The sequence below is a fragment of the Vulpes lagopus genome, chromosome 8 (genome assembly GCF_018345385.1).
Source record: "Vulpes lagopus strain Blue_001 chromosome 8, ASM1834538v1, whole genome shotgun sequence".
Lineage (NCBI taxonomy): Eukaryota > Metazoa > Chordata > Mammalia > Carnivora > Canidae > Vulpes > Vulpes lagopus.
Window position 1 is genome coordinate 122320303 of NC_054831.1, and position 11610 is coordinate 122331912.

Genomic DNA, 11610 nt, shown 5'->3' on the forward strand with positions numbered 1-11610 from the left:
GCTCCACATTGGGGCTCCCAGCTCCCTGGGGAGCCTGCTTCTCCCTCTCCTTCTGCCTGCTGCTCCCCCTGCTTGTGCATCACGTGCTCTCTCTAAAATCTTTTTTAAAAAATAATTATTGTTTTTAAAAAACTAACATGGGGGATCCCTGGGTGGCGCAGCGGTTTGGCTCCTGCCTTTGGCCCAGGGCGCGATCCTGGAGACCCGGGATCGAATCCCACAGCAGGCTCCCGGTGCATGGAGCCTGCTTCTCCCTCCGCCTGTGTCTCTGCCTCTCTCTCTCTCTCTCTGTGACTATCATAAATAAATAAAAATTAAAAAATAAATAAAAAATAAATAAAAAATAAAAAACTAACATGGGGCAGCCCTGGTGGCGCAGCAGTTTAGCGCCGCCTGAAGCCCAGGGCGTGTGATCCTGGAGACCCTGGATCGAGTTCCACATCAGGCTCTCTGCATGGAGCCTGCTTCTCCCTCTGCCTGTGTCTCTGCCCCTCTCTCTCTCTCTCTCTCTCTCTGTGTGTGTGTGCATGTGTGTGTATGTGTGTGTGTGTGTCTATGAATAAATAAAATCTTAAAAAAATAAAAATAAAAATAAAAAATTAACATGGCCAACATCAATACTCCCCCCATGCGCAAATTAATTTCTCCCAAAGTCTTCCCCATGTAGTCTAATGGCCTTTTTAGCACCAATTTACCAAAGTCCAAAACTCCACTCATCCACCCATTCGCAAAGGCCAAAATCTAGCCTCATCTAATCCTTTAGTAGTTTTGTCAGCTCCTCCTCCAAACTCAATCCTCAGTCCCCTTCTCAGCTTACTATGTGAAGCAAGGTGCTATTGTTATTCTGGTCCAAACCAGCATCATCTCTTGCATCCTAGCTTGTCTCCTTCCCTCCTTTCTCATCCCTTTCTCGTCTATCCTTCATCCAGCAGCCAGAGCAATTCTTCTAAAAGACAAGCCAGATCTTGCCACTCTCTTGCTTAAAATTAAGCCCTCATAGATTGCCATTCAGGACAGATTCCAAATTCTCAACCATGGCCTCTGAAGAGTGACACCAACAAGCCCCTGCCCGCCTTTCCAGGCACATTTTGTCCCAGGCTCCCCTTCAGTCATTAGGCTCCTTTCTCATTGGCCTCTTTCACTTCTTCAAATGCTCTGTCCTGGTTCTGAAGCCTTTGCCAGTCAAGTCCTTTCTGTCCATCAGATCTCAACTGAAATGCAACATCTTCTGTGAGGCCTTTACTAAACCTGATACGCAGATTAAGTCTCCACCTCTGTGATTCTTGCTTTCAAAGTGCCTTGTGCTCATCCTCTGTAATTACTGACTACACTGAAACAATTAATTAAGAAATGTTGGTTCATCTCCTCTTGCTGAAATATGAATTTCATGAAAGATAGCACCTGCTTGATTCATCTGAGCATTCAGCTCAGAACCTCAAACATTGTAGAGCCTCAGTAAATATTTAGGGAATGGATAAATGGTCTTTGCCTGGTACCATTGAATCTCATTATATCACTTATCAATAAATTCTGGTAAAATGTATTGACATAAGGACATAGTACTGTATGAGCATTTTAGAAACATTATTTGACTTAACATAGTGCTCCTATGTTATTTTCCCTTTCGGGGAAAAAGAAAATAGAGACAGAGAAGTGAAGTCATGTGCTCAAGGTCACACAACTAAAAGACTAGAGCCAGGGTTCAAACCCACAAAGCCAGACCCCAGAGTCCACATACATTACCCACTTCATCCTAGAGTTCTGTCTCCCTGAATTAGCATTCTGATTTTATAAATCACTCCCAGATGCTTGTTGGATATGACTGCTCCCTGAGGAACCCAGACCTGATATTGGACCCTGGTGAATTCATTGAGATAATAAATATTGCCCTGGAAGGCCTCTTGGTGACCAGCCAGCAACACCTCCAACAGCAGGTAAGTGGGTAAGATTGTACCACCAGGTGCTAAGCATCGTGTTAGGGTTGTGGGCTGGATGACCTGGGAGATTAGAAAGGCAGCAATTTAGTCTTCTGAAAAGGTGGAGAGAGAAAGATGTGAATCCTGTGCTAGAGAATTAACATTTGTCCAAAACTATGAAAAGTGATAGGGAGCTTACGAGGCAGGCAGAGTAAGGGAAAGGCATTCCAGGCAGAGGGAATAGCATGAGCAAAAGCTTGCAGGCACGAAGATAGATGACATGTCCAGGGAATGAAAAGGTGCCTAGTGCCACCTTCTGATTTCCAGTTCTGATTCTTAACCCAGGCCCTCTACACCCTAGGATCTCATGGCTGTCCCCCTCAATTAGTCTGAGGCCTCTGTACACAACAAGAGGGCAAATACTTGCACCCTGGCCATAGGATTGCAAAGTGTTTTCACATACATCATCTTATGAGGAGTGCTTTAACTTCACAGATGACACCCAGCCGAGGGCCTGACACATAGTAAGTAGGTGTTTTTTTTTTTTTTTGTTGTTGTTGTTGTTGTTGTTTTTTAAGTAGGTGTTTAATAAGTGTCAGTGGTGGCAGCCCCAGTGGCTCAGTGGTTTAGTGCCGCCTTAAGCCCAGGGTGGGATCCTGGAAACCTGGGATCAAGTCCCATGTCAGGCTCCCTGAATGGAGCCTGCTTCTCCCTCTGCCTGTGTCTCTGCCTCTCTCTGTGTGTCTCTCATGAACCAATCAATCAATCAATCAGTCTTTGGGGATCCCTGGGTGGCTCAGCGGTTTGACGCCTGCCTTTGGCCCAGGGTACGATCCTGGAGTCCCAGGATTGAGTCCCGTGTTGGGCTCCTGGCATGGAGCCTGCTTCTCCCTCTGCCTATGTCTCTGCTTCTCTCTTTGTGTGTGTCTATCATGAATAAGTAAATAAAATCTTTAAAAAAAAATAAGTGTCAGTCATTATCATCCTTGGGATGATGATGGTTGTTGTTCCTGCTTGGATAGGAACACCTTCATCACCCTGTCACTTGCTGATCAACTGAGATCATTGCTGTGAAAGTGCTTTGTAAACCATGGAGTGCTGTACAGCGAGAACACTGTCAGGCACTTTTCCCCCAGAAAGCCTTCCAGATTCAAGGTACTCAGCCTCACCGCCCCATTTTATATTATTTTTTTAAAGATTTTATATATTTATTCATAAGAGGCACAGAGAGAGGCGGGGGGAGAGAGAGAGAGACAGAGACAGAGACAGAGATACAGGCAGAGGGAGAAGCAGGCTCTGTGCAGGGAGCCTGACGTGGGACTCGATCCCAGGTCTCCAGGATCATACCCCGGGCTGCAGGCGGCACTAAACCGCTAAGCCACTGGGGCTGCCCTCGCTGTCCCATTTTAACTCCCCTGTCCGTCATTGATGTGGGCGTCCCACATCCCCTGTTGGAACTCCTGAAAGCGGGACCGTCTCTCCCTCCCCAGAATGGGGCTCCTCAGTGCTGGCCTGTGTCTCCACAGCAGCAGACAGAAGACTCCCCAAAGCAGGGTTCGTCTCTTCTCTCTGACTAGGGTCTCTGGGGGATGGCCTGTGTCACTCTAGTTAGAGTATTCCCAATGGCAGGATTACATCTCCTCCCTTGAATGGGGACTCCTGAAGGTTGACTTGTGTCTCCGCCTTCAGACTGCAGGCAGGACCTGGGCAGAGGGCAGCTGCTGGGCCATGTCCTCCACAGAGGACTCCCAACTCCTTGAAAAATTCCTTGCCCTCTGGGACCTCCAGGACTGACACTTCCACCTTCAGGCCACACACAGGGCTCAGAAAACACAGTTCTCCACAGTGCAAAAAGACACCAGACTAAACCTGGGGGGCCAGCTTTACCATGACACCCCATCCCCAGCTGAGAGATCTCTCTTCTGTGTCTCCTCCTCCTCAACTGCCTCCCCTGGAAAGCGAGGGTGAGAACAACAACAATAATAATGACTACTGCCCTTCCTTTACAGAGCACTTGCTGTTTGCTGGACTCTTTGTCTCTTTGAGTCCTGACAAACACATAGGAAGGATGCTATTAGAGGCAGATTTCCTATGAAGCTAATGAAGCTCAAACCACCAGGCCCTTCACCGGCACATTCAAGGCCTTGGGAAAAGCCCAGCAATGTCTGTCTGTCTGTCTGTCTGTCTGTCTCTTTCTCTCTAGATATATAGATATATATTATATATATTCTTTTATATGTATTCTCTTTAACTTGCACAAATAAAATTTTATTTGTGAAAAAAATAGATAAAATTTTATAACTACAATTGCTTCAGACCACATTTTCTTCCCACTCTATCCCACTTCCCAATATGAATGATTCCCAAGACACCTGGAAGTACGTGGGTGGTGGAAGAGAAAGAAGAATAGGTAAAGAGCAAGAGGCAAATCTGTGCAAAATTCTTTCAATCATCACTAAATTGTCATTGAATAGTGACACCAACTCAAAAAGGAAGTTCTCTCCTATAAGGGAGATGTGGCATATGCAATTATAAATATTCCATGCATATCTTTCTTTTTTGATAGAGTTACACAAAGTAGAATTTATCAAAATTCCTACTACAAACCTATTGGCACTACTACAAGTGTCAGAAACATCTGTGTGTGAAGTCACATGATTGTGTATCCTGACTCTCAGGAATAAAACAGGTTTTTATTACTAAAAAAAAAAACACATTTTTAAAATTTTATTTATTTATTTATTTATTTATTTATTTATTTATTTATTTGAGAGAGCTAGCAGTGTGAGTGAGGAGAAGGGCAGAGGGAGAGGGAGAGAGAAACCACAAGCAGACTCCTCACTAAAAAAACAAACAAACAAAAAAAAGACTCCTCACTAAGCGTGGAGCCCAACGTGGGGCTTGGTCCCCACCCCTGAGATCATAACCTGCGCTGAAACCAAGAATCAACTGCTTAACTGACTGAGCCACTCAGGTGCCCTTAAAACATGTTTTTGATCAACCATGCAAGAGGAAAGACTGAATCATCTCTCCATTTTTACTGGAGAAATTTACTTTTAAAATTTATAGACAGTTCTACTTTTTTTTTTTTATCTTCCTTCTCTTCCTAAAAATTTGAGTCCTAAAACTATTAGGTAGAGCAGAACAAGAGGAAAGCATGTGACGGGGGAGGGAGCCACAGTGGCTGAGAGCAAAAGTCAGAGCCCCAGCAGGGTGAGGAGAGTGTTCACATGGCATGGAGTTCAGGAAGGTGAAGAAGGTGTCCCTGCGTGGGAGGGGGCAGCCTGCCAAAAGGTATCAGAGCCCACATGGGGTGAGGAGGGCATTTATAGGAGATGGGATGGCAGCAAAGCTAGGAGATTGTTTACAAACAAGGGCTTGATCCAGTAAGTAAATAAATTGAGAAAAATGGAAGCCAGATTTCTCAGTGTTAAGGAATGGAGGTATAAATATAGAGACGGGGGAGCTACGATGAACCCCATTATAGTGGATTAAAATTGCCTGTAATGATAGGAACCCATGTTTTTAATATGTATAAATAGACATAGAAATAATTGTAACTGTAAATGAGTGTGTGTGTGTGTGTGTGTGTGTGTGTGTGTACACTCTAGCTCTGGAAGAGCCTGAGCACAGTGACACCCTCCTAACAGTGAGGTCTTGGTTTCTGATTATCATCCTAGCACCAGATCATGACTTTTAAATACTATGCTCCACAAAAGATTAAATCAGAGATTCTTGGAGGACTGGTTGATTCCCGGGGCTTGAAAAGAGGTATCTTCTTATACCAGAGAACAATGGATGCTCAAAGAATGATGGGGCATGTCAAAATGACAGACTCCAGTTTCAAGAAGCTGCCATTAGGCAAATCTGTGACAATCTGAGCGTTAAAATAATGATAGTAATAGGTTACAAGCCACTAAACAAAATAGGAGACCATGAGTTCATAACTAAAGACACACATACATACATTCAAACTTTGAGAAGGTATACCTCCATAGTCTCAAAATACCTCCTCACAAACTACACATCCATTACAAAGGGAAAAGAGTAAGTATAGTGGAGAAGACTGGCAGACATCACCTTAGCCAAGTGACCAAAGTGAAACATGGGACAGATGAAAATGTGTGCTACCTAATAAAATGTATCAAAAAGAACACAGCAGGGATGCCTGGGTGGCTCAGTGGTTGAGTGCTTCCCTTCGGCCCAGGGTGTGTGATCCTGGAGTCTCGGGATCGAGTCCCACATCAGACTCCCTGCTTCTCCCTCTGCCTGTGTCTCTGCCCCTCTCCCTGTCTCTCATGAATAAATAAAATCTTAAAAAAGAAGAAAAAAAAAAAGAACAGAACAGTGGGGCGCCTGCGTGGCTCATCAGTTGAGTGTCTGACTCTTGATTTCAACTCAGGTCAGGATCTCAGTGTCGTGAGATTGAACCCTACATTGGGCTCCACGTTCAGTGCAGAGTCTGCTTGTCCCTCTCTCTCTGCACTCCACCCACCCAGTCACCATCCCACTTACTCTCTCTCTCAAATAAATAAAATCTTAAAAAAAAAAAAAAAAGAATGGGGCACCTAGATGGCTTAGTCAGTTAAGCCTCTGGCTCCTGGTTTCAACCAGGTTGTGATTTCATAGGTTGTGAGATTGAGACCTTCGTTGGACTCCACACTCAGCAGGGAGTCTGCTTGAAGAGGCTCTCCCTCTGCCCCCTTCCCCCCTCAAAATAAATAAAATTTTAAAAAATATTTATTTATTCATGAGACACAGAGAGAGGCAGAGACATAGGCAGAGGGAGAAGCAGGCTCCCCGCTGGGAACCCGACGTGGGACTCAATCCCAGGACCCCGGGATCACGCCCTGAGCCAAAGGCAGCCGCTCAACCACTGAACCACCCAGGTGTCCCTAAATAAATAAATCTTAAAAAAAAAAAAAAAAAAAGCCCACGACATCACTTCTGTGATGTTCCTGTTAAAGATACATAATCTGAATCACAAGGAGTCCTTAGACAACCCTAAACTGAGAGCCTTGCCACAAAATAACTACAACTCTTCGAAAGCGAGAGCGTCAAGGTCTTGAAAGGCAAGGAAAGACTGAGAGACTTCCTGACTGATAAAGACTAAAGGGACATGACAAAGAACCTCAGTGGGAGATTTTGGCCTGAGTCTAGTCGCTGCAATGGTTTCACTGGAGCATTTGGTGAAACTTAAATGGAGTCTCAGATTATTATTTTTTTTTTGAGTCTCAGATTAGATGGTAAACGTTCCATGTTAATTTCCTAATTTTGATGGTTGTATTGAGCTTATGTGGAGGAGTGTCCTTGAACACAGGAATTACACACTCAACGTTGACTCAAATTCAAGAGAGTTATGGGCAGCAGGTTGGCAATTTACCCTCAAATGGTTCAAGTTAAAAAGAGTTCCCTGTACTGTACTTGCAACCTTTGTTTGTGATGGTTTCAAAACAAATACCATGTAAATGAGGCAAGCAAAGAATGTGCAGCTAAAACAGAGGCAAATATTGTCAAGCAATTAATCAAAGTATTGTGTTATTCTCCTAGGTTTGTGACAGTGTTTTTCAGTCAGCTTATTTTAATTTATAATTGGTCGTGATTTGTTCTCTCATTTTATTTTAAATATATTTTTTAAATTTTTAAGTAATGTCTGCACCCAACATAGGGCTCTAACTCACAACCCCAAGATCAAGAGTCAACATGCTCTGCCAACTGAGCCAGCCAGGTGCCCTTGTATTTTCTCAATTTAAATATTCACTTTCATACCTGGTTTTCTATTCCTAAAGAGGGACCTCCAAATTGTATAGGCTTCAGTCCCCATGAAGCCATTATCCACTATTGGCCTTTCTTGTACCCTTTAAAGATGAGGAAACCAAGACACAGAAATATAAAGTGACTCACCCAATGTCACTAAGTGATGAAGCAGGATTTGTTTTTTTTTTTTTTTTTTAAGATTTTTTCATGAGAGACAGAGAGAGAGAGAGAGAGAGAGAGAGAGAGAGGCAGAGACACAGGCAGAGGGAGAAGCAGGCTCCATGCAGGGAGCCTGACGTGGGACTCTATCGCTGGTCTCCAGGATCAGGCCCTGGGCTGAAGGCAGCACTAAACCACTGAGCCACCCCCACCCCCACCCTCGGGCTGCCCCAATGAAGCAGGATTTGAAGCCAGGAAGTTTGACTCCAGAGTCCCCTTCCAGGGGAGGGGCACTGAGGACTCATGAGATGAAAAGAACTTTACAAATGTGGGGATTAAGATTATTCACAATTAGAATAAAAATGTACACTTGTCTGCTGGAGCTTAGGTTCCTTAGGCAGAGGAAAGGGAGGAGCAAAGTCCTCCTACTGTATGCCAGAAACTGCTTGGAATTTCACATCCAGGACTTCACTTTTTTATTGTCCCAGATTCCCAGATTAAGCTCCTGAGGCCCACAGGGATCAGCCCAAGGTCACACAACTGGAAAATGATAGAGCCAGGAGCAAGTGCCAGGGATGGTGACGGCTGCCCAATAGTGTGCTGGCAGAAGGCTTGCCAAGCTGGGTTTGCCAAGGTTCATGGACATGGACAGCCCAGGACCTTCCCACCCTCTCTCACACCCCATGCCCCACCATCCTGAGACAGATGCCCAGGACAGAGTTGCCATGTGGCTGGCGGCAGCGCAACATTTCTACCCAGATCGTAAGTAGGCAACATTGTTGACCAGGCAGCTGCAAGGTGGGGACCCAGGTAGCCACCAGCTCTGGGAAACAGGTCATACAGCTCGGGCTGCACCATCAGGAGAGTGGGTCCAGGGGAGCAAGTAAGGACTTTGGAGTCAGACAGATCTGGGCTCTGTCTCCTCTTACTGGTGTGACCTTGGGCAAGTCACTTCACCTCTTTGAGTTTCAAAGATAAGAATTTTGCCTCATGGGGAAGCTCTGAGTATTAGAATGGAAAGTGCCTAGCACACAGTAGGTGCTCAATAAATAGCAGCCAAACTTTATTCTCATTCTGTGAGGGCTTCTCAGCAGAGACAGCCTTTTGGGAACTTTAGAAATCCAGGCTAAGGAGAGAGAGTTCTTAGGGACCTTATTTCTGGAGGGGCCCCAGAACCGAGTCAGGAGAGGGAGGCCTCCTGGCCTACACAGTGGGCAAAGTCCTCCCAGCCCCCCAGGGTCCTGGCTCCGTTCCCGCAGCCTGTTCCTTACCAACAACAGGAGCAGAGCCCCAAGGTTAGGCAAACAAGTCCCTGATAAGGCACTTCCAGGTTGGGCCTTGCATTCAAGGCTCGTCCAGCTCTGGGGCTGGCCTCCCAGCTTAGCGCCAGTCTTGCAGGCACCAATAGGGACACCTGCAATGGCCACCTGCTGATTGTGCACCTGAGGCCTTGGTGCCTCGGTACAGCCTGGGTTAATGACCCTGTTTATCCACTTGAGTCATCTGATAAGGGGCAGCCGGGCCAGCGGGCAGGCAGCCTTGTGCCCTGCACAGGCTGCTTCATTGACTGAAGTGATATCAGGGCCACGTGGAACTCCCAAAGCCCCCTCCCCCGCCACTTCCCCACCAATCCTGCAGGGTCAGTGTGTGTTTCTTTTTTTTTTCAATGAACATGACTTCTGGAGTCAAGGTTGTCAGGCCGTCCCCCCTGCCCCCACCCACCGTCCCTCCCACTGGGGGATATAAATAGCACCCAGCACACAGCAGAGGGCAGAAGCAGGAGAGCTGGGAGGAAGAAGGAGCAGATCCCCAACCATGAGCTCCAGCCAGCCAGGGACCTGCCCATGTCAGGGTGCTGCAGGCCGCCCAGCCATTCTCTATGCACTTCTGAGCCCCAGCCTCACGGCCAGGCCCCCAGTGCCCCCGGTTCAGAGTCGCTGCTTGTGCAGACAGCACCGGCCCGTCCGGCTGTGTGCCCCACATCGCACCTGCCGGGAGGCCTTGGATGTTCTGGCCAGGACAGTAGTCTTCCTCAAGAACCTGCCGTCCTTCTGCCAGCTGCCCCCTCAAGATCAGCAGCTGCTGCTGCGGGTCTGCTGGGGCCCCCTCTTCCTGCTGGGGTTGGCCCAAGACACTGTGACTTTCGAGGTGGCTGAGGCGCCGGTTCCCAGCATACTCAAGAAGATCTTGCTGGAGGAGCCCAGTAGTGGTGCACGCAGCGGCCAGCTGCCCGATCGGCCCCAGCCCTCACTGGCTGCCGTACAGTGGCTTCAGTGCTGCCTGGAGTCCTTCTGGAGCCTGGAGCTGGGCCCCAAGGAATACGCCTACCTGAAAGAGACCATCCTCTTCAATCCTGGTGAGCTTCCAGACATTCCTGGATGGGGACCCAGCCAGGGAAGGCACCTTCTAAGGGCTTGACACCCGTTTTCTCTTTGGGTCCTCATTATCCCCAAAAGTCACCTCCCAGAGAGGTTAAGTGATTTGCTGAAGGTCACACAGCCTCGGTAGGGGCAAAGCAGGGATGGGAACTCAGGTTTATTCCCTCCAGAGACTGGTCCATGCCACTCTGCCTAAGAAACTTGCCCTGACTGTCAGGGAAGGTGAGCAGACACAACTCTGCCTCTGTCACAGGTAAAACCCTATGGGTTCAGAAAGACCCCATGGAGAAGAATGAAAATGTGAGATGAGAATTCCTCATCAAAAAGCCCTCGTAGAATGCATAAATGATGGTAATTAATTATAGTGATAGTAATGAATATTCATATTACATTTACCATATATTAGGCCCAATTATAAGGGTTTTGAATATACTAGCTGATTTAAACTTCATAACATGCCTAGGAGATAGGTATTATTATCCCCATTTTACAGATGAGAAAACTGAGGCACAGATATTAACATATCTGAGGTCATGCAGCCAGTGAGTGACAGCATGGGATTCAAACCCAGGCTGCCTGGCTCTTAACCATTACTCTGGGCTGCCCCATAAATGGATGGATAAATAAAGTGATAAACACATAAATGGAGGAGGTAGTAATGGAGCCTCAAAGGCCAAGCCAGTGACCTCCGGTCTTGGGCCAATATTGCTGCCTGGGAGTGGGGTACTCACCTGCCCTCTTCACCCTCTCTGCCCACAGGCTTGCCAGGCCTCCACGCCTCCTCCCACATCGGACACCTGCAGGAAGAGGCTCATCATGCGCTATGTGAGGCCCTGGAGCCCTGGTGCCCAGCAGGCCAAGGCCGCTTGGCCCGTGTCCTCCTCACAGCCTCCACCCTCAAGTCTATCCCGCCCAGCCTCCTTGGGGACCTCTTCTTCCGCCCTATTGTTGGAGACATTGACATCGCTGGCCTACTTGAGGACATGCTTTTGTTGAGCCAACCTGTTCCAGCCCAGGCAGAGATCAAGTGGAGGTTGGGCAAAGGCTGGCAGCACTGATTTGGCCCAGCTGTCCCCAGGGCTACCTGATGCCCCCAGAGGGAGCAAGTTTGTACAGGCAGCACTCAGCCTCCCTGGAACAAGCCTGTCCTGCCCCAGCGAGATGGGCTAGGGGCACCCCCCACCTCACTCACCACACAGCCCCCACTGGCCTTTCTTGGTTTGATGTGGCGCTCCAGCTGTCTGGAGCTGGAGTGGTCCTCTGGCTTGTGGGCTAAGACTCCTGACCCCTTCTGAGATGGGGATGGCAGTTATGTTGCTCAATGGGACAAGTCCTACTGACTTTGTATAGAAATGATTTAAGTTATTGGTTTTTGTAATAAAAGGCATGATACCCTTGGA

General features: G+C 47.3%; 1 protein-coding gene across 1 annotated transcript; it reads left to right on the plus strand.

The window, feature by feature from the left end:
- Positions 1 to 9587: 9587 nt before the first annotated feature.
- On the plus strand, positions 9588 to 11610 carry NR0B2 (nuclear receptor subfamily 0 group B member 2). The gene is made up of 2 exons (XM_041765102.1): positions 9588 to 10188; positions 10970 to 11610. The coding sequence occupies exons 1-2, from the start codon at positions 9648 to 9650 to the stop codon at positions 11266 to 11268; spliced, it is 840 nt and encodes a 279-aa protein (XP_041621036.1). The 5' UTR covers positions 9588 to 9647; the 3' UTR covers positions 11269 to 11610.

Bases quoted from the DNA above. Each gene is read 5' to 3' on its own strand.
- NR0B2 (XM_041765102.1), top strand. From the start codon at position 9,648: ATGAGCTCCAGCCAGCCAGGGACCTGCCCATGTCAGGGTGCTGCAGGC. The intron at 10,189-10,969 runs GTGAGCTTCCAG...CTCTGCCCACAG, and splicing joins GACCATCCTCTTCAATCCTG to GCTTGCCAGGCCTCCACGCC.